This window comes from Lissotriton helveticus, chromosome 3_1 (genome assembly GCF_964261635.1).
Source record: "Lissotriton helveticus chromosome 3_1, aLisHel1.1, whole genome shotgun sequence".
In the NCBI taxonomy this organism is placed as follows: Eukaryota; Metazoa; Chordata; class Amphibia; order Caudata; family Salamandridae; genus Lissotriton; species Lissotriton helveticus.
The window spans coordinates 1,076,676,755-1,076,704,615 of NC_136061.1; the positions used below are offsets into that span (position 1 = coordinate 1,076,676,755).

The following is a 27,861-nucleotide window of genomic DNA, read 5'->3' on the forward strand; positions in this document are numbered from 1 at the left end:
TCAAGTGGAGACCCGCTTTTAACAGAATTAATAAGAGCCGGGAGGGCTTCCTCCTTAAGGATGTCAAAGGCCTCGAGTCGTGGCCTGTCGTTCCCTCCCAATATATCGGAACAACCGGCTGGGCCAGCTAAGGAGACAGGGGGAATAGAAATCAAGATTTTTTTGATTTTAGTGTCGAAGAAAGCCGCCAGATCTTCGCAGCGGGTGCCGACTTGATCAGGGGTGGAAGGGGGATCAGGAGTTTTTAACAGTGACCTAGCAATCTGAAAGAGGTCCCTCGGAGCATTTGAGGCAGTTTCAATTCTCTGGGCATAGTAAGATGCTTTGGCCCGAGTAAGCGCCGCTTTATAGAATTTAATGGATGCTCTGTAGATGTTCTTTTTCTCAGAGTCGAAATCTTTGCGCCATTGGCGCTCCTCTCTTTTGCACGTTTGTTTCAAGGTCTTAAGCTCGGCATTGTACCATGGTTGGTGATGATTGGTTTTTTTCTTGACCATAGTTTTTACCGGAAGTACCTTATCCAATGATTGAACAAGCCACTGATTAAAATCTGTGTTAGCCCCATCCGGATCTGCATTAGGCAGGGGGGCCGTGCTCCTAAGGTTATTTGCCCACTCCTCTCTGTCCAACTTGGACCAAACCCTGGTCGAGAAAGAGTGAAGAGGTGGGGTGGGGATGCCTGAAGGCAGCTTCCAAGAGAAGCAAATGACTGAATGGTCGGACCAAGGGACTGGGAGGGGGTTACTTACTGAGAGCCCTATGGAGTTGGAAAAGATTGGGTCCAGAAGATTGCCACCAACATGTGTGGGGCCTGTGACCCTTTGAGTCAAGTCCATGGCCTCCAGGTCCTTAAGCAGATTAGTATATATATAAACCAACGACATAAACTCTGTTTAAAAAAACATTCCATTATAAATTAAAACATTAAACTATTTAAAAATCTTTAAACTTAAATTTCCAACTCCAGAGAGTGCAACAGTAGTGAAAGTGTTGGATAGCAGAGGGGTAAAAATTAGTACCACATTGAGTGCAACAGTAGGGAAAGTGTTAGATAGCAGTGGGGTAAAAAATACTCCCACTCCAATGAGTGCAACAGTAGGGAAAGTGTTGGATAGCTGAGGTGTAAAAATTACTATTTCCACTTCAATGAGTGCGATAGTTGCAAAAAATGTTGGAAAGCGGAGGGGTAATAATTACTCTTCCCACTCCAGTGAGTGCAACTGTAGGGAAAGTGTTGGATAGCGGATTGATAACATTTACTATTTCTACTCCAGTGATTGCAACAGTAGGGAAAGTGTTGGCTAGCGGAAGGATAACATTTACTATTCCCCCTCCAGTCAGTGCATCAATAAGGAAAGTGTTGGATTACGAATGGGTAAGATTTACAATTCAGTTCAAAATTTAAAACAAACAAAATATCATAAAAAAATAAAAATATTTGTGAAAAAATTAAATAAAAAATACAAATATGTTAAGAGTTAAAATACTAAATATATTTAATGTAAAAAAATATTATAATAATATAATGTTAAATAAATATCACAAAAACCTACAAATATTATATTAAATTAAATACAAAAATAATTTTCAAACATTTTATTCAGAAATTATTTATTAACAAAAACATTAATTAATACATAAATGTAGTCTATTTACTTCCTATTCTATAACACAACACAACTCCCAACCCACATTGAAAAATAATAATTGCATAATTAACATAATGAACTATCAATTAAACAAAAAATATTTATTAAAACACAAATTAAAACCCTTTAAAATGTTGATAACTTCCCACCCTTTACACCTATAATCCCCACAATGCACTATTAAAATGAACTGTAAAATAATGATTACACAATTGATAAACGTTTTCAATTACATAACTAATAGTATTTAACAATCAATTATAAAGTAAGTAAAATTAATTTACTCCCTCTTTAACCCCAACCCCCCAAAAAAATAATAACACAATTGCAAAAATCAATGATCAATTAATTAATTAATATTTATTGTCAACTAAACATTAATTAATTAAAAATAAATTACTTCTCACCCTTTAGCCCTAAAATAACACAAGCAAACCTTCCCACACCTAAAATGAATTACACAATTGCCATAATTGTCAATTAATGAGTTAATATTAATCAAAATTAATTATGAATAATTAAAAACAGATTACTTCCCACACTTTACCCCTATAAACCCCACAACCCGCACACAAAAATGAAATACACAATTACCATCATTAATTGTTAATTAGTTAATATTATTTAACGATCAATTATTAATTAATTAAAAATAATTTACTACCCACCAAACAATATTTCTTACCTTATTCGATATTCATGACTACAATATTCTCGCTGTCGATATTTCTGTGTCACAATGTTTAAAACTCAATATTTGTGTAAGGCGACATTTCAAACTCAATATTTTGACTGAATACAGATGTACCGTCAAATAAACAGGCGTCAAGCATCAAGTTCAATCCAATACCGAATATTGACTATGAAAGCTGCTGAAATGATGGATGAGTTTGTAGAAACACTTAATTCCCTCATCAATTATTGCAAGTTCAATGAGTTTAATGATGGAGAGGTCAAGCGTCTCAGAGTAATAGATGTTTGTCTCTCTGATTCCTTCAGATGATGCATGACAACCTGAAAGAGTTCTGCAGCTGAGGGACACCCCCGCGCCGCACGGCCACCAGCTACTGCGTGTGCCCCTGCCCGCCCTCTGCCTCGCGCTGCCTCGTCTGCCGGCTGCCGCCGCTGCGAGTGTTGTTTTCGCTTGTTTTGCCTGTTCTTTGTGCTTGTTTTGTGATTCTCTGCGTAACTCTCTTTTTTGCCCGCTTTTCTCGGCAATTTGTGCTTGCTTTTGTGATTCTCTGCGTAACTCTCTTTTTTCCCCGTTTCTGTCAGTAATTTGTGCTTGCTTTGTGATTCTCGGCGTAACTCTCTTTTCTCCCCGTTTTTCTCGGTAATTTGTGCCTGTTTTTGCACTTATTTCCGTGTCAGCTCCTTCCTTGTCCTCCGCCTACCGCGCCGCCCCCCGCCCTCCCTTCCCGCCACCGCCGCTTGTCCCCGCCCCTTTTGTCTTCTGTATCCCTCCCCGCTCCCGCCTCCCAGCTGCCCCGCCCACCCGCGCACTTGTCCTTAAATGGCGACCGTGCGACGCAGGTGAGTGTGACCCACTTGTGGGACACCCCCGCGCCGCACGGCCACCAGCTACTGCGTGTGCCCCTGCCCGCCCTCTGCCTCGCGCTGCCTCGTCTGCCGGCTGCCGCCGCTGCGAGTGTTGTTTTCGCTTGTTTTGCCTGTTCTTTGTGCTTGTTTTGTGATTCTCTGCGTAACTCTCTTTTTTGCCCGCTTTTCTCGGCAATTTGTGCTTGCTTTTGTGATTCTCTGCGTAACTCTCTTTTTTCCCCGTTTCTGTCAGTAATTTGTGCTTGCTTTGTGATTCTCGGCGTAACTCTCTTTTCTCCCCGTTTTTCTCGGTAATTTGTGCCTGTTTTTGCACTTATTTCCGTGTCAGCTCCTTCCTTGTCCTCCGCCTACCGCGCCGCCCCCCGCCCTCCCTTCCCGCCACCGCCGCTTGTCCCCGCCCCTTTTGTCTTCTGTATCCCTCCCCGCTCCCGCCTCCCAGCTGCCCCGCCCACCCGCGCACTTCGCCTTAAATGGCGACCGTGCGAACGCGCAGCGTTGACGCGCAGCGGGCGCGCCGATTGTGCGCCGAAGGCGCGCCAAAGGTAAGCCCGTCTGCGCCCGTCCGCGACCGGATCGCGACCAGCGCCAGGACCCCTGGCCCCCACCGACGGAAGCCGACCCGACGAACCTACAGCGCCGCCGACCTCACCGCACTCAACACCGGCCACATCCCAGGATGTCACCGAGCCGCCCCGAAGCACACCCACGGACCCTTCAGCTGCCTCGCCTGCAAGTTCTCCTGCATCCGGACCTTCCCTGCACCCGACAAACCGAACTCCAGCAGCACCCACCTCAAGTGCATCCTGCTCAACACCCGCTCCGTCCACAGACACGCCGTAGAACTCTGGAACCTGCTCGACACCACCGCCCCCGACGTTGCCTTCATCACCGAGACCTGGATGAACTCCTCCTCAGCCCCTGACATCGCCATCGCCATCCCAGAGGGCTACAAGATCACCCGGAGGGACCGCGACAACCAGACCGGAGGAGGCATCGCCATCATCCACAGAGACACCATCCGCATCACGACCAACACCGACGACACCCTCACCACCGCGGAACACCTGCACTTCCAGATCCACACCAACCCGAAGACCACCCTCAGAGGCACCCTGATCTACCGACCCCCGGGACCGCGCACACGATTCAGCGAGGACATCGCCGACTTCGTCAGCCCGCACGCTCTCCCCTCCGCCGACTACATCCTCCTGGGGGACCTCAACTTCCACCTGGAGAACAACAACGACCGCAACACCACCACCCTGCTCGACAACCTCGACAACCTCGGACTCAAGCAACTGGTGACCACCCCCACCCACCTCGCCGGACACACACTCGACGCCGTCTTCTCATCCAGCAAAGACGTCACCTTCAGCCACGCAGCAGGACTCCACTGGACGGACCACAGCTGCGTCCACTTCACCTTCAGAAGAACGACGATCCACCACCTCCAGCAACAGGTTGCTCGAAGAAGCTGGAACAAGATCACAGCCGACCAGCTCACCGCCTCCCTGAGCCAGCACCCTCCCGCCAACTCAGCGAACCCCAGCCAGGCCGCCGACAACCTCACGAAGTGGATCAGCAACTGCGCGGACGAACTCGCCCCTCTAAGGACCCCGCCCAGCAGACCCTGCAGCAGAAAAACACCATGGTTCACCGACGAACTCAAGTGCTCCAAGAAGAACTGTCGAGCCCTCGAGAAAGCCTGGAGAAGGGAACCAACGACGGACAACATGACCACCCTCAAGCTCGCCACCCGGAAACACCACCAACTGATCCGCGCCACCAAGAAAATGCATACAAGGACCGGCTGGACAACAACGCACACAACTGCAAGGAACTCTTCAACATCGTGAAAGAGCTCTCCAACCCCAACGCCGGAAACAACGACATCACACCGTCGCAAGACCTCTGCAACTCCCTCGCGTCCTACTTCCACAACAAGATCACGGACATACACAACAGCTTCAACAACCAACCAACGCAAGCCACAACCGCTACGACGCCACCATCCACCACCCTCCGCACCTGGACCCCGATCAGCACCGAAGACACCATCCGCACCATGAACTCCATCCATTCCGGATCTCCGACTGACCCCTGCCCTCACCACGTCTTCAACAAGGCCGACGCTGTCCTCGCACCCCACCTGCGGGACATCATCAACACCTCCTTCGACTCCGCCACCTTCCCTGAGAGCTGGAAGCACGCCGAACTCAGCGCTCTCCTCAAGAAACCCACAGCAGACCCCACCGACCTCAAGAACTACCGTCCCATCTCGCTCCTCCCGTTCCCGGCCAAAGTCATCGAGAAGACCGTCAACAAACAGCTGGCCGCCTTCCTCGAGACGAATGGATCCCTCGACCCCTCACAGTCCGGCTTCCGAGCGAACCACAGCACCGAGACCGCCCTCATCGCCGCCACCGACGACCTTCGAACTCTGATGGACAACGGAGAAACAGCGGCCCTCATCCTCCTGGACCTCTCCGCGGCTTTCGACACTGTCTGCCACCGCACCCTAGTACAGCGCCTCAGCAACATCGGAATCCAGGAGAAGGCACTGGAATGGATCACCTCCTTCCTCGACGGAAGAACACAAAGAGTCCGCCTACCACCGTACAAGTCGGAGGCCACCAAAGTCATCTGCGGCGTACCCCAAGGATCCTCGCTGAGCCCAACCCTCTTCAACGTCTACATGAGCCCCCTCGCGGCCATCGCACGCCAACACAACCTGAACATCATCTCCTACGCCGACGACACCCAGCTGATCCTCTCCCTGACCAACGACCCCGCCACCGCCAGAGCCAACCTGCACGAAGGGATGAGAGACGTAGCCGAATGGATGACGACCAGCCGCCTGAAACTGAACTCAGACAAGACGGAGGTACTCATCCTGGGCTCCACGCCCTCCGCCTGGGACGACTCCTGGTGGCCCCCCGCCCTGGGCACCGCACCCGAACCGACGGACCACGCACGCAACCTGGGCTTCATCCTGGACTCCTCCCTCTCCATGACCAGGCAAGTCAACGCCGTCTCCTCGTCATGCTTCAACATCCTGCGCATGCTACGTAAGATCTTCCGGTGGATCCCCACCGAGACGAGGAAGACGGTCACCCAAGCCCTCGTCACCAGCCGACTGGACTACGGCAACGCCCTCTACGCCGGAACTACTGCCAAACTCCAGAAGAGACTCCAGCGGATCCAGAACGCCTCGGCGAGACTCATCCTCGACATCCCCCGACGCAGCCACATCTCCGGACACCTGAGAGATCTGCACTGGCTCCCGGTCAACAAGAGAATCACCTTCCGGCTCCTCACCCACGCGCACAAAGCCCTACACGACCAAGGCCCGAGCTACCTCAACAACCGGATCAACTTCTACACTCCCAAGCGCCTCCTCAGATCAACCAACCACGCCCTCGCCGCCGTCCCCCGCATCCGAAGAGCGACAACAGGAGGAAGATCCTTCTCCTACCTGGCCGCCAAGACCTGGAACTCACTCCCGACCAATCTGCGCCTGACCCAAGACCACCTCTCCTTCAGGAAGAAGCTCAAGACCTGGCTGTTCGAGCAGTAGCGGCACCCCCCCCCCCCTCCCAGCGCCTTGAGACCCTACGGGTGAGTAGTGCGCTCTACAAATGACCTGATTGAGCTGAGGACACTCTGAAACGTAGTCTTTTATATCCAAATAAACCATCATGAGTTGAAAAGGTAGTACTGTACCTGCAATTCTTCTTCCAGTTCAAGTTGGTGATACCCTTTGTTCAAATCAAGGCGGGAAACGACTTTGGCTCCATTCAGCTGTGTAATCATGTCAGCAATATGCGGACCTGATGCGGCTCACAAATCTTCCGAGCCGCATCATAGTGGGCTCCTTGGTTTACTTTCTGACCGCCTGATTAAGATATAGGCGGTCAGGAGGTAAACCGGCCAGTCATTCTGGCTGGCTTCCAATGGGCTCATAGAGCCCCTCGGCCAGTCGGAATCCGGCCAGTAATCCCTTGAGATTACAATACATGGTTTCTGACATGGTTTCCATGTCAACCTATCAAACATGGAAACAATGGAAACCATGTCGGAAAGCAGGGCCCCCTTTGGTGCACCTTGAGGTACCTGCCACCGGGTGCACGGATCAACCACACCTCTCATTTCACTACAAGAGAATGCATTATGGCTGGTTACGGCTGGCATGAATGCTTCCATAGTGAAATGTGGGAATGCGTCTGAACAGTGTTCAGTCGAATCCTAATGAAATGGTCAGAACTGCTGACCGGGTATCGGTCGTCCCTGGACCGAGTTGGTCCGCCTGACATCAAAATCAGGGCCATAGTGTTGTGTATGTTAGAGATAGTGGGACCCTCTGGCTCCTGACAGACTCCATAGAATAGTGATGTAGGTGAGTGGGTGAGGTTAAGAAACTTCATGACATAGTATGGGCAGTTAACGGTGCCACTCTGAAAAACAAAGATGTGTAATACCTAGCTCTATGTGTGGCATGATCATTTATATGTATCCAGGTGGTGAGGTGGTTACACCGTGCACATGCTCCCCACATGTGAGGCCTGGATGAGGTAGGTCTAATAGAACAGTATGGCCAGAGACAGGTTTCCAAGGTCTGTGCTAGAGTATGAAGGCATATGTACTTTCCTGGCTGTGTTGGTGTCATTCACCTTGACTGCACTGCAGCTCTGGCTGGAAAAGGAGGCATGGCTAAACACCAGGTCTCCGAGTACTCTGCCATGTTAATGTGTACTGACATATCAGCTGCCTATGAGGGGCCAAGGGTGCCTGAAGTCCCTTAGTTACTCCTGAATGCCATTGTTAGCCTGGTAAATGATTGCTATGAACAGGAAGTGTGAGGTAGCCCATAACTGGCTTCCAATCTTGAAGCTTGTAAAAACGGAGTACATTTGGAGGGAATTTTTAAATATTAACAAACACACAAATGTCTACGGGTCTAAGTGAAACAAAACCTTATGCCTTATATGATGCTGAATGAGCAACTTAATGGAATAAAGAACAGAAGAAGTTAAATTAACTAGTCCTGACGTATCCCTGGAGAATAAGGATACCCATCAGTCACCACTCGATACCGCCCTTCATCATTTGGGACTCTTTATGTACCTTCCTCTCTGTGAGTTATGAGTGATGAAATGAGGAGTGAATGGAATGTCCTCCATCAACAAATAGCCCACTGTGCGGTCCGTATTATATTAATTTATCGTCTCAATTCGTGGGTGACAGGATTGCAGTGCATGTGAATGTGAAAGAAAGTCTGTTAAAATTGGGTGAAGGAGCAACACATATTTTATTATTTTTACTCGATCCTCCAATATTAAAAATAAAGTAGTAGAGAGCAGTTTTCAACAAATGACCGCACAGTTGGTGTGTTGGTCCACAGGTTTCGGCAATAAAGGGGACCTAATAGTCCTTGCCTACTTCAGGACCAATATGTTAATGCTACTGCAATGATCAAAATGGTGAGTATACAGTGAAAAGAAAAAGGAACGTGGTCACCTGAAATCTTAGGTGTCTGTTTCTTTCCTGCACATGGACAAAGTTGATCACTAGTGGAAAGAAAAATATAAATTGAAAAGAATAAACTGCATCATAAAGGTAAAAAGTAGATAAATCAGGTATTTGTAAAGATATAAATATCCTGACAAAAAACAAAAATGGTTAAAATAATGTGGCATAATACTCAGTTATAGTGTATTGTTTTTACATCACATGTAGTATTATCACTTAGATGTAATAAGTCACCTGCTTACCTATTGTGCAGGAGAAATGAGCCTCACCTCACCTGGCTTTGGCTCAGGAGAAGGAAGCACCGCTCTAAAAACAAAGGAAAAAGGGACAAACACCAGAAGTAAATGTTCCTTGGCTTTTAGGCTCATTAGGTATGCTCATGGAAACATCAATTTCTATTAGTTATATGACATCGCCCCTTTCATGTGACAGATGATAAATTCACTCTGTTCGGGCTTAATCGGAAAAATAATAATAAGGTAGAAAATGACTTGGTCAATGATGGTCGCCTCTAGTCACAAGGCTCAAAGTCAATTCAATGATGGCACCACAACTCACAATCTGTAACAATCAGGATGAGAAATTGTGTCATAGCCTCGATCGAATAACACGCCGCTTTTATGAACTGGTGTCCTACCGCATTACCAGCCCTCCACAGGGATTGGAGTAGTGTGTAGTATTTACGCTACTAGTACCTAAGGCATTTTCTATTCGTGCGTTGCGCTAACCCAGCTCTATTGTTAAGAGAGATTGTATGAGCCCGAAAAGATCGTGTAAGCCCACAGCATGTCTTAGGGGCCGTAAAAAGTTAAAGATAAGACGCAGGAGGGGCGTGGTACAGAAAGAAGGTAGAGGGAGGGAGAGAGAGGGAAAAGCTGGGAAAGCTGGGAAAACGAATGCTGCTCAGAGGCAGATTAAAATTGGAGGCTGTTCCGTATATCTCATTTGACACAGTAATTAACATTACGCTATCTGTATCGATATTTGGGACAGCAGCAAAACTTCAAGTGTGTAAGTTTTACCCCCCCATCACTGATTTCTCACAGAGTGTGCAAAGTACTTGTCTGAGGAAAATCAAAAAATAAGAGAGGTCTGAGGAGCCACGATACTGTGCTGAGAAAACGTTCCTACAGATGTAAGAGAAAAGCCCAAGGAGGGCAACATCAAACTCAGCGGGGTTTACAGATGCCAGAAAACAATCAGATTTGGATTGCAACGCCCTCTAAGGCTACAGATATGGAGAGGGGTGCCAGAGAGGACAGAGAGGACGGAGGGGAAGGACTCACTGTACAAAAGGACCAAAAAGGGCAGAAAATGCAAACAGCAGCACTAAACAATACGACTCTCAACAAAGAAAAGGGGGATGAAGAAGGCGTGTTTTTACAAGGGGAGACACTGATCCTAGAAGACGCGGCACATTCAGAGGGCGCGGTAAATATAGGAAGCCGTCAAAACCTTGAGAATGCCGAAATTGAAGGGACACCTGCTCTACACACAACTAGCAGACATAAAGGCCCTGAAACTAGAGGAACCAGAGCAAAGGAAAAAGACCAGGCAAGAAATGAATCTCAAGAAAAAGGAAAAACTAGAAACAAAAATGCAGAAAAAAAGCTGGAAAAGGAAAGGGAAAAAGCAAAACTAAAGGAGAAAGAGAAAGAGAAAGAGAAATAGAAAGAATAGGAGAGAAAGGTTGGCTACAAGAAGGAGACAGGGGGAGAAACAGAGGAAAACGCCAAACTGGAGTTAATGGCCAAAAAGGCACAGAGGTTACAGACTATAAAAAATGTAAAAGCCACTGCAAAGAATACTGGTCTACTGGCAACATCCCAGCCAAGAATATCTAATATATTCAGCCCCCGGCCCAAGGATTGCCCGAGTGATGCACAAACAAATGAAAAAGAACAGAGCCAATTGCAGAACAAGAACTCTAGAGAGCTGAGTGGAAGCAGTAAGGATGTTCAAAGTATATTCCCAATTGAAACCAACTCGGAGGGAAATCCTACTATAGGTTCAGGCGAAGGAACTCGGAATGCTGACTCAAATATGAGGAGCAAAGAGACAAGGGCACCCATAGAAGTGGACGCAATGGTATCTAATCAGAGAGAGCAATCTTTTCAAAAAAAGATGAATCAGAAAACTGAGCACTTACACCCTTCTCCCAACAGGCGAACGCTTCCAGCTGGGAAAGAATCACATTCAACTAATCTCTCACTCTCTAACGAAGACTCCGAATCAGATCTATACGAAACAGGGATATCTTTTTCAAGTGATTCAAGTGAACTGAGCGACTCAAGCGAATCAAGTCCAGGTGCGCAAATGGGCACTGTATCTCTGGAGATCTCTGGCTCCAATGACTCAAGATTAACCAGCAAAACTAACATCAGGAAAAAAAGAAGTGGGGGGAAAAAAGGATGAAACACAAAAGGGAACAAAACTTGTTGAACGAAGAGACCACATACCCGGGTAATAACACGGACTATGCCATAAGTAGACCTAATTCTACCGGAAGAAGCCCAATGATTAAATTACCGGGAGAAACACCACGTCAAAATCCGAGCATAAAATAGAATAAAGATAGAAGCCAAAAACAACTGAAAATGCAAACAGCAGCACTAAACAATACGACTCTCAACAAAGAAAAGGGGGATGAAGAAGGCGTGTTTTTACAAGGGGAGACACTGATCCTAGAAGACGCGGCACATTCAGAGGGCGCGGTAAATATAGGAAGCCGTCAAAACCTTGAGAATGCCGAAATTGAAGGGACACCTGCTCTACACACAACTAGCAGACATAAAGGCCCTGAAACTAGAGGAACCAGAGCAAAGGAAAAAGACCTGGCAAGAAATGAATCTCAAGAAAAAGGAAAAACTAGAAACAAAAATGCAGAAAAAAAGCTGGAAAAGGAAAGGGAAAAAGCAAAACTAAAGGAGAAAGAGAAAGAGAAAGAGAAATAGAAAGAATAGGAGAGAAAGGTTGGCTACAAGAAGGAGACAGGGGGAGAAACAGAGGAAAACGCCAAACTGGAGTTAATGGCCAAAAAGGCACAGAGGTTACAGACTATAAAAAATGTAAAAGCCACTGCAAAGAATACTGGTCTACTGGCAACATCCCAGCCAAGAATATCTAATATATTCAGCCCCCGGCCCAAGGATTGCCCGAGTGATGCACAAACAAATGAAAAAGAACAGAGCCAATTGCAGAACAAGAACTCTAGAGAGCTGAGTGGAAGCAGTAAGGATGTTCAAAGTATATTCCCAATTGAAACCAACTCGGAGGGAAATCCTACTATAGGTTCAGGCGAAGGAACTCGGAATGCTGACTCAAATATGAGGAGCAAAGAGACAAGGGCACCCATAGAAGTGGACGCAATGGTATCTAATCAGAGAGAGCAATCTTTTCAAAAAAAGATGAATCAGAAAACTGAGCACTTACACCCATTGACCGAGGTGCTTAGTTCAATAAAGAATTTCCACGAGGATGTGAAGAAAGATAGCCAAAGGATTCGCATGGCCATCGAAAAATTACAAGGCGCTGTGAAAAAAGTGGGCAGCATTTGCTCTGAGATGTCTGAGAGAATGGTCATGGTGGAAACTCGCACTGAATATCTCGAAACTGATGTCGTGAAGCTTCAAAAAAACGAAAAAGAACAAGATGGAATAATAAAGGATCTCATGGCCAAAGAGGAAGATCATGAAAACAGATCCAGAAGGAACAATTTAAGGTTTCTTGGAATTCCAGAAAACTTTGAGGGAGATGACGCTAGAGGGGCAATGTTCAACATTCTTAAAACATCATTTACGGAGTTGGAGGCCTGGGCTATGGAAAGGGAGATACAGCGGGCCCATCGCTTTCCCCTAATACCATCAAAACATTCTAACAAGCAACATCAATATCCCAGGGCAATGCTGGTCTACTTTGGCAACTTCCTTCTTCGTGAAGCAATTTATGACCTTGCAAGACCTACCACCCAAAGAGAATACAAGGGGTTCAAATTTTTTGCCAGACCGGACTTCGCTCACTCTACTGTGGAGCGAAGATGGAAAATGCGTCAGCTATTTGGACCCTTCGAAAAAATTGGAGCAAAAGTATTTTTGCAAAATCCAGCACGCCTGAAAATCATATTCAAGGGATCAACAAGAAGCTTTAATGGCGAAGTACAGGCCGAGAACTATCTACGAGAAATCTCAGGGACCGGGTCACGAAATCCAGGGAAATAATCTAAATCATATAAAAAGGACTTGTAGAAGGAATAGATAAGCTGCATTGCTATTTCAATTCGTATTATTCAGAAGGTATAGTTTGGGGAAGCGTCGAGAACTCGTAGAATGGACGAGTAGGCTGGAGAACAAAATTAGTTTACAAAACTAATTTTGAATTGTTATCAGATTATCTAGGTTTTGGCTCAATTGGTACTAGATAAGCATATAATCCACATTAACAAACTAGCCCAGTCCGCAGGGCCCGCTTACACGGATGTCACACCCCTGGTCCCGACAGGGCCAGGTAACCTTCAAAGGTGGTGGCGGGTGGGGGGAGGGAAAGAGGGGGGGGTGAAGGCATGGCAGGTCAGGCAGCTCTCTGGTAAACTCTTTAGGGAATGGAAAGGAAAACTTTACATAATCGACACAAAAACGGATAGATAGATGGGGATGTTAAAAATATTGTCATTAAACATTTGTGGTTTAAATGATATCAAGAAGAGAAAAATGGTGGCAGTGGGCTTACAGACCATCGGTGCCAACATTGTCTCCCTGCAGGAAACTCACATTGAAGGGTCACAATTACATATGCTAAGATCACTAGGGTACAATGTGATTGGCCCAACTACACAGGGTGTTCGGGTTAGAGGGGTAGCACTTCTAGCTAAAGGTGTAGGGAATAGTTTTATCAGAACAAAATTGGATAAACTAGGTAGGTGGGTGATTACAGAAGTTCAGGCAGGGCAATCTTCGCCAATGACCATCTGCTCATTTTATGGGAATAATAGCGATGACCCCTCGGCAATCAATTATGTCTCTAATGAACTCACGAATTGGCCGCTAACTGTAATAATCTGTGGGGATTTCAATATAAATCTTCCACGTGACTGGTCAATGAAAGACGACTGGCAATATCGCGGCCGAAAACCTACGGTCTTTAGGGCTATTAAGCAGCTATGTATCACTCATGGGTTAGTGGATGGGCGGCAGACTTCCAATCGTATCCCCAATGATCCAGGCTACACATATTATTCAAATCCTCATCATACACATGCCAGGCTGGATTACTTCTTAATCTCTAACTCAGTGAAGTTCTCGTCTAAATTAGAAAAGCTACCCCGTGTCCTCTCGTATCACAATCCTTTGCTATTTACAGTCGATACAGAATCATTGACCCAGACACAACGAGTCTGGACATTTGAGAGATTTCTGCTCCTTGAGAACGAGTATTGCAACCACATGAGAAGCTGGATCTCTAATTTCTTAGCGGTCAATAATGGGAGCACAACGGTAGATTTCGTTTGGGATGCCCTAAAAGCAGGAATTAGGGGAGAAACTATACAATATTCACTTAGGACTAATACATGTGCAAGAGAATCATTAAGATTGCTACAAGAAACTTTAAAGGGGCCGGAGGAAGATCTTATAAGGGTAACAAGAGGGTCTTTTACCACAGAAGAAATAACTAATGTTCAGCTTCAGGTTGAAATAGACAAAGCAGCAATTACAAATGTATATACCATCAAAGCAGTTAAAAAAGCTACTGCCCACCGCGAAAAAATATATGAGGTTAGTGAATCAGTTGGTCAGCAGTTAGCCATCCGGATGAGACAGCAGACCTCACAGAATGTCATACAGGAGATCCAGGACCCTACAGAAGGCAGGGTATCCGACCCAGGGAAGATTAGAGAAGCATTCTGGTGCTTTTACAGTGCTCTATATACAGAAGAGGGAGAAATAGACCAAGAGAAGATTGCCGAATATTTAGAAACAGATATTTGTAATAACCTTAACATAGAAGATCAGGAAAGCTTGGAGAAGGCCCCCGACATAGATGAAATAGTAAAAACAGTGAAGGATCTCTCCCGTGGGAAGGCAACTGGACTAGACGCTATTCCATTAGAATTTTATATAGTATTCCTGGACCAGCTTCAAGAAATATTGTTAGACCTATGCCTATACTTATTCAGAGGAGGACAGCCCCCCAACTCTTTGTCCAGAGCAAACATTGTCATATTCCCCAAGAAAAATAAACCATTGGACCGGATGGGCTCTTATCGCCCCATTACTTTAATAAACGCAGACTCCAAAATATACTCTAAACTGCTGGCTAACCGCATCTCATCAATTATTCATAAAGTTATATCTAAATTTCAACATGGCTTTGTCAACGGGAGAGAAACCACAAATCACACACGGAGGGTAATCAGCTTATTTGACAGTACCCAGGTGGCAGGAGACCCGATGGCGTTAATACTACTCGACGCCGAAAAGGCCTTTGACAGGGTCTCCTGCCCATTCCTCTGGAAGGTTAAGTCCCGGGTGGGATTCAAGCAGGATTTTATACAGGCAATTCAGAAACTTTACATCAATCCTCGGGCTACGGTGATGGTTAACCTCTCTAAAGAACTAATAATCTCGAGAGAACTAGGCAGGGATGTCCGTGTTCCCCGTTGCTGTTCGCTATTTACATCGATCCGTTTATTCGTAGATTGGAATGCAATAGGAACATAACCCCTATGTCGACACAAGGATATCTAACAAAGACCATTGCATATGCCGATGATATTGCCATTGTCACTGCTAAGCCAAGCGTGGCTTTACCTATCATTGAGTCAGAGGCTGAAATATTCGGGAAAGTTGCAGGGTATGCGCTGAACCAAGCGAAAACACAAATAATTATTAATAACAAATGTGATATGGCAGATCCACGCATAACAGAATCAGCTACTTATCTAGGGGTCACTATCACATCCGATTTAGGAAACCTTGTCGACTTGAATTTGAAACCCTCACTAGATAAAATGCAAAAAGATCTCCGCCGTATCAATAATTTACATCTTTCTCTGATCAGACGGATGAACGCATTAAAAATGGTCTATTTTCCAAAACTCCTGTACATATTTAGAGCAATTAATTTGGAAATTTCAGACCAGTGGTTTAAAACAATGGAGCGTATCTTCACGAACTTTATCTGGTCGTACACACATCCCCGCCGTGCCTACAAACTGCTGACGCTCCCCAAAGAAAGAGGAGGACTAGCCCTCCCAAATCTTAAGGCATATTACTGGGCAACAGTTTTGTTATATAATCACGAGCTCTTTCATCTTGATGGGACAGGGATATCGGTGTATAATGACGCCCCTTCAATCCACCAAATAATACTGGGCGATAAAAGCACTGGCTATTTTTGGAGATATCTCTTCGATAGCTATCACAAAAAAGTGAGATTAAAAACACTCATAGGAGCATTCAAGGTTTGGAAATCTGTGAGGAAAATGGTAGGTCTGGGACGCTTATCTTTTTACACACCTATTCAAAATAATCCCTCCCTACCAGAAATATTGAAAGATATCTGTATCAATAGGTGGAATACAGCCGGAATCACTCATATAAGATGTTTTTTTCCGCGGGGGGCTATGTTCTTTTAAAGCCTTGAAAGATAAGTATCATTTGGAATGTTGAGACTTCTTCAAGTATCTCCAAATTAGAGATTTTCTATCACGACATACAAGGGGAGAGGGCACCTTGAGTAAAAATTCCATAGCCGACATTCTAAGTCACTCTCAGAAAAAATTCAGGCTTGGGGGGTTATATCCTCTATTATTGATGTATTTTACGGACGATATACAGAAAATCACTCAGAAATGGCAAAGTAAAATCACTATTTCCTCAGAAGAATTTGAACACGAATATGGGCTATCTCAAACGGTCCTTATGTCAACCAGACTCCAAACCCAATTTTATAAAATATGCTTCTTTATGTATTACACTCCGGACAGAATCTCCAAATGGGGTAGTGGGAGAGGTACATGCTGCTTCCGATGTAATTTACAAAATGCGGACTCTGTACACATTTTTTCTTCCTGCCCCTGTTTAACTCCTCTTAAGTCAAGAATCTAACGCTTTCTCTCACTGATTCTCAAAATAGTGATTACTTTACCTAACGAAACAGTTGTCTTGGGTGTAACAAATCTTACCAACCCGAATGTCGGTCATGAATTGATTTTTATTTCGACGGCCGTATTAAGAATTTGTATAGCTTCAGCCTGGCTAGATCCCATGGCCCCATCATATGAACAGTGGATTTCAAGACTGTTAGCAATTTTTAACTTAGAAATGGCGATATATAAAAATAAAGGCAGGAACCGTCGGATAAAAGGACTAAAAATCTGGTCACCCTTAATAGAATGGTCTCAATCTCAGTGACATATGCAGTAGTAATTTAGTTGTAATGTTGTAACTACCACCTGTATCTCTGTAATCTTATGCTCATCTGTCTTTGAATGATTCTCTGCTAATTCATTAGTTTACTTTTGATATTTTTCTTTTCCTTATTACTTCCCCTGTTTCTAATCTCCTTTTTTATATGCTTTTTGCTTACTTTTCCTTTTTTGACTTGCTCGACCGGGGGTGCTTCTTAGATAGATCAAAATTAGCCTAAGGGGTGAGAGTTACTCATTAAGCATATCACGATAATAGTCTCTGCCAAACAAGGATATAGATACATGCTTAAAATAACACTAAGGGTGTGTCACCAGAAAGCTTACCCGGACAAGCCAGGAAGATGTAACGATGTATGCCTAGCAGGTACAGAATGAGTAAATGGCATACTTGAAATAACCATCCTCACAAGATCAACTTTGACAAATACATTCCAACAGTCATGATATTGGAATGGTATTTTGACAAAGACTCCACTACAATGGGGCATGAACAAAGTGATGGAAAGAGTTCAAAGAGTGGACCAAGGGAATCATCATTCAGTCCTATCTTATCACTACCTAACCTAAAGACCCATTTTTGCTCTCTGACAAGTAGGTACTTAGATAGGTCGGTAACATGGTCAGGAATAAAAGGCTGTTCCAACACTGTCCATTGAAATGCAGATGGATCGTGTTGGGCCTCCGAAAAATGGCTAGTGAGCTTGGTGGCTTGTTTTCTGCATCTTATTGTGCTGTTATGCTCGGAAATTCTGGTGTTTATTTTGCGGGTGTACTTTCCCACATATTTTAGCTGACACGGGCAAACAATCAAGTATATCAGCTTGTCCCCATTGCAATTGGTAAATCTTCTTTGTGACCAGGGTTTGGTCGTACCAATGTCGATCTCAAGTGATTTCTTGGTCTGTGAGCAGGATGCACAGGAGCCGCTGGGATGGTGGCCCTGCACCGGTGGGAGATTCCACATAGTGCCAGCAATGCGTGGTGTCTTGCTTTTAGGTCTAGTATGCAGTAAGCGGTCTCTCAAATTCGGGCTGCATTTGAAAGTGAAAAGGGGAAGGTGTATAGATTCTTGTCCAGTGTTGAGTATCAGCCAGTGTTTCCTGACTACCCTTTGGATGTTGTTAGATAGGGTACCATATGTGTTAACAAATGTCAGTCTCTGTGAGCTTTGTTTTGGTGATGGAGGTTCCAGAAGTGCTTCACAATTGTTGTTCTTGGCACTTTTCAGTGAACGGTGTATCAATTTAGGTGGATATTTCCTGAGACATAGTTGTTCTTGCAATGCGGTTGAATGTTCCCTAAACCCTGTGTCGGTCGAGCAGTTTCTCTGTACTCTCAAAAATTGACCGTAGGGAAGGTTATCTCTTAGGGATTTTGGATGATAACTATCATAGCATAGTAAGGAGTTGTGGGCCATAGGTTTCCTGTACAGCTCTGATTGTAGTCGCTGGGAGTGGAAAGATCAGCAAGTCCAGGAAGGCTAGTTGTTTTTTATCAAACTCAGCGGTAAACCGTAGAAACACATTCCTATTGTTGAGCCATATGAGAAAATCTTGTAAGTCTTCAGCATTACCTCTCCAAACAGCCAGAACATCATCTATGCATAAAAATCAAAGACCACCTCCAGGGCGGCCTATTATCTCTGGCATAGGATCAGTTCTAGAGCCATTGTCCACATTCGTGGATCACTTTTTGCGACCAATGGTAAATGAAATGCCCACATTCCTCCAGGACACTAAAGATGTCCTACGACTCTTACCGGAGATTGAATTCAATACCACTACTGATTATCTAGTATCCTTCAACGTGGAATCATTGTACACGTCAATTCCTCAAGACGAAACATTGTTAACATCTCGGATTCTTGATAGCATAACTCCAGTACATTTCATTATGGCTTGTGCCACTCTTGCCATGAAAGAAAACTTTTTTAAATTTGAAGATACGGTGTACCTACAGACCTCGGGCACCAGTATGGGAAGTATTTTTTCCCCAAGCTTAGCCAATCTATACGTCCATCATTTTGAGCAAGAGCATATACTTACCACAACCAACCCTTTTTTCAACTCGGTTTGGTTGTGGAAACGATATATAGACGACGTTCTGGCTGTTTGGAGAGGTAATGCTGAAATTGCGACTAAATTGCTGTTTCGATGAGCATATCTTATGAGCCTAAAGGTCAAGGAACATTTACTTCTGGTGTTTGTCCCTTTTTCCTTTGTTTTTAGAGCGGTGCTTCCTTTTCCTGAGCCAAAGCCAGGTGAGGTGAGGCTCATTTCTCCAGCACAATAGGTAAGCAGGTGATTTATTACATCTAAGTGATAATAGTACACGTGATGTAAAAACAATACATTATAACTGAGTATTATGCCACATTATTTTAACCATTTTTTGTTTTTATCAGGATATTGATATCTTTGCAAACACCTGATTTATCTACTTTTTACCTTTATGATGCAGAGTATTCTTTTCAATTTATATTTTTCTTTCCACTAGCGATCAAACTTGTCCATGTGCAGGAAAGAAACAGACACCTAGGATTTCAGGTTACCGCGTTCCTTTTTCTTTTTACTGTATGCTCACCATTTTGCACATTGCTGTAGCATTAACATATTGGTCCTGAAGAAGGCAAGGACTATTAGGTCCCCTTTATTGCCAAAACATGTTGACCTACATACCAACTGAGCTGTCATTTGTTGAAAACTGCTCCCTGCTACTTTGTTTTTAATATTGGAGGAGCGAGTAAAAATAATAAAATATGTGTTGCTTCTTCACTCAATTTTAACACACTTTCTTTCACATTCAAATGCACTGCAATCATGTCACCCACGAATTGAGACGATAAATTAATATCATACGGACCGCACAGTGGGCTATTTGTTGATGGAGGACATTCCATTCAGTCCTCATTTCATCACTCATAACTCACAGAGAGGAAGGACCATAAGGAGTCCCAAATGATGAAGGGCGGTATCGAGTGGTGACTGATGGGTATCCTTATTCTCCAGGGATATGTCAGGACTAGTCAATTTAACTTCTTCTGTTCTTTATTCCATTACGTTGCTCATTTATCATCATATAAGGCATAAGGTTTTTTTTGTTTCAAAGACCTTTATTATTCCAACACACTGTAACACAGCATGGTGCCAACAACCTCTCGGGCCGGCTGCGTGTTCTGTAACCCACATGCATCAGCAATATTATACACAGCTCAATGGCCGACATCCCGGAGGCCCGGCAGCGTAAAACCTTAATATTTGGCTTATACTTATCAATGCGTGGCAGAAATAAATCCAAAGGTCCCTGAGTTTTTCATATGTCAAGCATCAAACCATAACATGAACAAAGGGGCTTTCCCTGCAATACTCTTGAAAAGCACCATCCTATAGTCGCAACATTTCCGGCTTTTACGCAGAGGCGCCGGCACATGAGGCAGGTGTCGCTATATAATGGCATCGTTCATCAGGACAGGCATGTGACAGAGTAATCTTATCCTGGGTATAGGAATGGGGTAAAACCAACAGGACACAGAGAGAGAGATTATCATATCCCCTGGCATTACTAGCAAGTATCAACGTGGAAAGTGTTGGCACTCCTCAACCTTACTGTCTGCACAATGGAACCAACATAACCATTCATTCTGCGGTTGAGACATCCTAATGTATCACAGAGACTTGCAATATTCACATGCTACAGCGTAGAGCCATCCTTCCTAACCGACTGTGGGACCATCCGCATCTACCAAGCTCCCATCATCCGAGGAAGCCGCAGTGGCCAGCAAGTATTCTCGCAATGGGTCCCATATGTCTCTGGTCCTACTGCTCACTGGTTGCGTGTCTGCATACACCCTATGCTGATCCTGACAATAAATCATGTCATTCAACCAGTCTTTAAATTTTGGGGCTCGCCCCCTCCCCCATCTGCACGCTACTCTGCGTTTTGCTAACAATAATGCAACATCCATAAACTTCCTTATTAATTTGGGAACCTGCATAGTGTATCCTAGCAGCATAGTGAGTGGATCTTTATCAATCGTCACATTAACCATCTCTTGAAGTGCCAAATGCACCTGAGCCCAGTAGTCAAAAACAACCGGGCACTCCCGCGCTAAATGTAAAAAACACGCCGCGTCTGATCTGCAGCGTTCACATCTAGCATTGTCCGATAAGTGAAACCTCATCTTTTTTTCCGGCGTATAGTACATCCTCTGTAGAAACTTGTAATGAATGATTTTTAGTCTGCAGCTGGGTGAAATATTAGCCGTGAGGCCACAGCAGTATGTCCACTGCGCTGCAGTTATTTCCCTGCCAATATCTTCACTCCAGTGTTGAAGCGCTCTGCTCTCGCCGCCGTCACACTGTCCGCGAATACTACGATAAAGGTGTGAAACCAGGTGTCGGCCGTCTGCAGACCCAAGCATAATTTGTAAAGGCAGTACTATGGCAGGTTCATCCGGGAAACGCGGCAAGATAATTCGCAGTCCCTGTCGTATCCTAATGCAGTAAAAGAGGTCTAATGGTGTGGGCGAGTGACCCAGAAAAAACTGATCCCGTGTTTTAAACTTTCCATTCATGAACAACTGTCCCCATGTATTCAGTTTCAATTTATTACATAACGTGTGGAATCACCCCTTCCTGCAACAGGGAAAGCTCAGGATGATATACGAGAGGCATGCTAGGCGCGTATAGAAACCCAACCGGCAGCATATTAAGAATTCGGTGCCATGCATCAATCGTGCATGTTACTGTAGTGGCCGGCGTTTCTATAACGCTGGTCGGGCCATAAATAACACCCTTAAGAGGAATAGGCCGGGCTATCCAATCCTCCACAGCCAATTGTGGAATGAACGATGTGGGAACAAACCAATGATAAGCATAATGTGCCTGAGCACTCAGATAATACATCCGAAAATCAGGGACATCAAATCCCCCATCAACATAAGGTTGAGTAATAACCGACCATGCCAACCTCGGCTGCTTGCCTCCCCAAAATAACCGCAATAGTTCCGATCGCAGCGATTTAAAGAAGAAGGCACCCGGATAATATGGGATGTTCTGAAACAGGTACAGAAACTGAGGCAGAACCACCATCTTGATCAGTGAGGCTCTACCGGCCATGGATAACGGTAATGATATCCACCGTGAAACATTGTCCTTAAGTTTAGTGATGGCAGTGCCATAATTCAGTCTTATCGTATCCTCCTTCACAACAGAGACCTGGACACCTAGATATCGAAGGTCCGAATCACACCATTCGAGCGGGTAATCCAGAGAGAAGTGAGAAATGGCAGGAGTCAGGGGGAAAAATTGGGACTTCCTCCAATTAATTTTTATGCCAGACAATCTAACAAACACCAGGAACTCTCGGAGTAGCGGGTTAAGATTAGCCTGCGGATCCACTACATATAACGTCAAGTCATCAGCATATAGCGACACATCAATCTGCCGTTGATAACATTTAAAGGCGCTCTGCTTGTGTAGCTGTCGAATGCGACAAGCCAGGGGTTCTATAGCTATCGAAAAGAGGAGCGGTGATAGCGGACACCCCTGCCTGGTGCCTCTGGATATCGATATTAAAGCCGAAAGCTCACCATTAATTAGCACCCTCGCCACCGGATCAGTATAGAGTAGCCGTATCCAGGCAATAAAATTTTTCGGGAATCCCATTCTGGCTAAAACTGTGAAGAGGTAATTCCATTCAACCGAATCAAACGCTTTTGTAGCGTCAAGAAATATAGCTGCCACGGGTAGTTCTGGCGCTATCGTTTGAATTAGGGAAAAAAGGGTACGCAGATTGTGATTAGTGGCCCTGCCGGGGACAAACCCCGCCTGGTCAGGCAGTACTATCGTAGTCATAAGTAACGAAAGTCTAGTTGCTAGAACCTTAGCTAAGATCTTAGCGTCGCAATTTATAAGGGAGAGCGGTCTATACGAATCGCACTCTGTGGGATCTTTCCCTGGCTTCAGAAGAGACGTGATTACTACCTCCCCCATGACCTGGGCAAGACACCTACCTCCAATGACTCTTCAAAAACCTCCTTCAATACCGGGGCCATTATATCAATATAACATTTATAAAATTCGGCCGTTAGGCCATCCAGCCCCGTCGCCTTACCATTATGGAGGGACAGAATAGTATCCTGAATCTCATCAATTTCGAGCGGAGTGCCAAGAAACTGTCTGTGGGTATCACTAAGCCAACACAACGCCACATCATCTTATAAGGCATAAGGTTTTGTTTCACTTAGACCCGTAGACATTTGTGTGTTTGTTAATATTTATAGGGAATATGTCTATGCCCGGTCTTTAAAATTTCCCCAGGGCCCCCATCCACAGTGTTGTTAATGTGGCAATTTTTAAATGCCATTCAGAAACACCTGTGTATACTGATCCTGCTGTCACTGGACTTACATAATGTATGAGACTAGTCTGAAATTTTACTTACGATTTACTACTACAACTTTAGATCATTACTACAGTTGTGGATTGGTGGGGGCCAACGTTGCCCTGCATGGCCCTCACTTGCCTTGCAGTTTCATTGAAAATGTAACTCCCTGTGATGGTGCTGATTGGTGTATGTGAAAGGACCATTGTATTGTAAGGTGATGCGCCACATCAACACTGCAGCAACATCATATTCATTTAGGGACATGCTTAGACTAGAATATTCCCCTTTTAAACCAACGAGATTTCCTGGGATCCCATTGGATAATTTGTTTCCAGTGGCTTTTGTGGTGCCGCAAAATGAGCCCGAGCACTATCATGGGCCTGCTTCACAAGAAGCACATGGATCAGAAACAACCCAATTAGGTACTTTCATTAATATATCCCTCCCACAGAGTTGGGAGACATCAGGCAGGAGCCACCATAGCATTTCATATGGACTACTTTGAGACTCATTCAGCAATCCAAAATGTGAATTGTGTTAAGTAGTTGCTAAATGTCATGTTCAATTTTACAAACATCAGACAAGCAGTGGCAGCACAATATCTGTTAGGGGCTCACCCAAAGCCCCTTTCTGTGTATTTCTTGTTGAGAAGATTTGGGTTGAAGACATGAGCTTTGACAAAATGCTGAGTTTACCTGTAGCAAGATCTAAAATTAACTGAGCTAATGCTACGGTTGCAATCCATTATATCATTGGTCCTTTTAAACCAGGGGTGGCTCCTCCTTTTGAGCAGAGGAGCTCTGCTCCTTGAAGCAAAATGCCAGAAAGAAACCACAGAGTTGAAAAATAAAATAGCAAATAAACTTAATTTATTGCCATTTTATTTTTCATCCATTCTTCCCGAACCGATGGTCAGGATGGGTTGGTGCCTACTACATGACAGCAGCAGGGAAGAGGGTGGGCTGTCTGGGAAGATCAACGTTTGCATGTCCGTTTGACTGGCAGTCTGGGTAACAGCATGAGAGCAGCACCAGGATTGGTTAGGTGAGTCTCTATTAACTGTTTTATGCAGGTACCCAGCCATTTGGCCGCCCTACCACTCACTAGTGCTGCCAGCCCTGACTGTTTTTAACTAGTTTATTTTCATGGCTGCCAAGTGTAAATACTGTGTCTGATGTATTTTCATAGCTCTATGACTTATTCATGTTCATAGATCTGAAGTGTAACCCACTACTTCTTTCTCTTGTCAGCCATGTCTGTTCTGCATACTTCTTAAAGCTCTCTTTACTATAGTTATATTCCATATTTTATTCCATTTTTAATTCTTATTGAAAAAATATAATACTGCAGTGATAAAAAAAAGGGTTACGGTTGAGACCATTGCAAATATTTCACCAAAGACAAGCAAATTATCATGTGGGAAGAGAACGAGGGAAACTTTCTACGGTTAGCAATAAAATAATATTGAAATTGAATAGTGAAATATTTGTAGATTCCACTGGTCCTTTATTTATTTTTTTATGTTTAAAAACAAACCAAAAATGATAAAGGAAAAAACACAAATAACTACCCCGAACATGCACAAAGTAAATATATATTGGAAAACAATGTGCAACAAAGCAGCAAAAGCAGGAAGGACAATCTTATTTTTAATATATAATTCTTCTAAACATGTCCATGTAACCCCACAATTATCCAAAGCAGAGGTGCAGTAATGGCAAGCTTTTTCTATACATGTCATACAACATAGCCATATTAACATCGATCTGACATACATCATTGTCTGCAATCCAATGATATTTCAGTTGTTGTGCTGTTGCACTGTTGCTCTATGCAGCTTCTCATGTACATATAATTTGATGCATATCTCTCCACATTTGTAATTGCAGGTTTCTCCCTTTGAACTGTATAGTGCTCTCAAACACTTAGGTGAGATTCACGCTCTACAACCAGCTCTTAAAATGAGTAACTACCAGGGAATCAGTAATTTCACCTTTTGAGCTAGATTTTCACCTAGAGATTTTGGCTGCATTTACCAGCCAAAATCTCTGGGTGAAAGTTAGGAGTTTCCTTGTGTTTCCACAGATATCATAATTCTGATGGGACAGATAACTGATACAGGCCAAGTCAAATTAAGAGGACACTCAAAATGAGGGCCTTAGTATTTAAATATGGGCTTATTTTGATAATGGGGACCTAGATGCCAAACTCTCTGATTGCAAATGCAGTGACTCTGTGGCTGCCAAAATTGCTAAATTAGACAAGTCCACATTCAATATGAATATTTTTTTATGGCAAACCGTGCATTGAATCTTACTTGACTTTCAAAGTAGAAATTATATATTCAAGCTTATTCAGGCCAAAGCAGATTCTCACAACTTGGATCTGTATCTCTGTACTCTGTAGACATGTAAGATAACTTTTCGGGATACCAGTAAAAAACATATTGTAAATGTTGCTTGTTATACACGTCATAAAACTTTATTTACAATTGATAATAAAACAATTGGTTTCTAGAAGTTGCTGAGCTCAAGTACATTTCCGGAAATTCATGGATATCTACATGTGAAGGATAATGGAAAGAAATCATGGAAAAAATTGTTCTTTCTTTTACGGCGATCAGGCTTGTATTATTCTACTAAAGGAACCTCGAAGGTAAGTAAAAGTAATGTAAAGATAATATTATGCAATACATGAATCTGCATGTACATATGTGTGTGTGTGTGTGTGTGTGTACATGTGTGCATGCTTATCACACACTTTGGAGAGCAGAACAGAACACATAGTGTTGGTAAATCGCTACAAAACCAGACAAATACCATCTCTGCGAGGACCATCACCCTATGGAGACCCTTTGTGTGTGCATGTGTATGTTGAAACAGAAGGACAATGTGCATGTAGCTGCTGGTCACCAAAGTATCCTGACTGTACCTATTAAGGTTTTATAGGATCCTAGGTAGATATTATTATACTATTCCTACAAATTTAGTAGGACTGTGTATTAGGTCAACAAAATGTCATAATACAGAAACTAAATCTTTCTATATAATCAGTAAATGTTAGTTTGCTTGGCTAGCTCACAGTACCACATCTAAACGCCTATCCTTACAGAGTTAGAGATGTTGTCAGTAAGCCTGAACATGGGCATTCATATTCCGAAGGAAATTGAGATATAACCCTTTCGTTTGTCACTTCTGAATGCCGGAGGTGTCCTCAGAAGAGGAATGTGCAACTTCTCGAGCAGATGTTAGTGCCACATCTTTTTGAAAAAATAAGGCTTTCAGTCAACGTAAGCTATTAAAGTTGATATAAAACATTTAAAATGAGGAGATCTGGGACCGAACAAAAAAATCCTGTAAGTCCATATCATCAGAAAGGAGGGATAAGTGGTCTTTAACAATTGACAAGGAGGTATGTTCTAAACATTGCTGGCATACATTTCCTACCCTATGGGTAGTAACTACTCCTGTGTGTTGTGACTCAATATGCTAGGGGTCTGACCTGTTTACTGTAAACCTCTTGAAAGTGTTACAAAAAATAGGCCTTGTAGTCACGGGTATCCACTGGCCACAGTAACCACCTATCTGAACCAGAAAGTTAAGTAGTGAACAATGCATTCTGCACACTTTCATTATGTTGTTCTTCTGTGAGATTAATAAACTGTTGCCAGTTATCTTTTTTTGCAACAGAGGGAATGCTTGACGTATTAAAATGTTAAATATTGGCCAACCCAAGTCATTTAGTCACAACATACTCTTTCTTTTAAAAAGATCATTTGGCAAGGGATAAGACAAGCCCTAAATAAAGCATCAGTGCCCTGGCGGCCCTGCCTATGTTGTACACTCCATACAATTTTTACCTTAGTATTTTCCTTCCAATACTCAATACCTTTTAGTGCAAGTTGTAAAATAAATGAATGAGAATACATTAATTTAGTTTGTGTGAGCATATTTTCTTCAGTGGGATATTCATAAACGTATATAAATATGATACCTAGTGAGAAAAATATGGGAACTTCAAATATGTGATAGAACTAGCCACAGGTAGTGTCAGGTAGTGTTCTCACTGTGAATAATAAAAAATAGCAGGTGGAGTACGAGCTCTGTGTAAGAAAACTTGTACATAATGATGGTAGCAAAACTTTCCCCATAATTCACAAAATTAAAATACAAATCCTCATTCTCAAATACTATATATGATGCTAATTCGGATATCATATTAGAAACAGTCATAAAATCCCAATTGCTAGAAATGGAACCTTGGGTAATACCATCATCCATAGGAATTTTAAAAACATATAGAATTTTCAAT

The 27,861-nt window shown here is 43.8% G+C and overlaps 1 protein-coding gene across 3 annotated transcripts in view; it reads left to right on the forward strand.

Moving 5' to 3' along the window:
• GRB14 (growth factor receptor bound protein 14) overlaps positions 1–27,861 on the forward strand; it is a 709,931-nt gene that overhangs the window by 469,480 nt on the left and 212,590 nt on the right. For all 3 annotated transcript variants that reach the window (XM_078681642.1, XM_078681641.1, XM_078681644.1), the window contains one exon: positions 26,068–26,205. In XM_078681642.1, the coding sequence (XP_078537768.1) occupies positions 26,068–26,205 (138 nt within the window). The remainder of the gene's footprint in view (positions 1–26,067; positions 26,206–27,861) is intronic.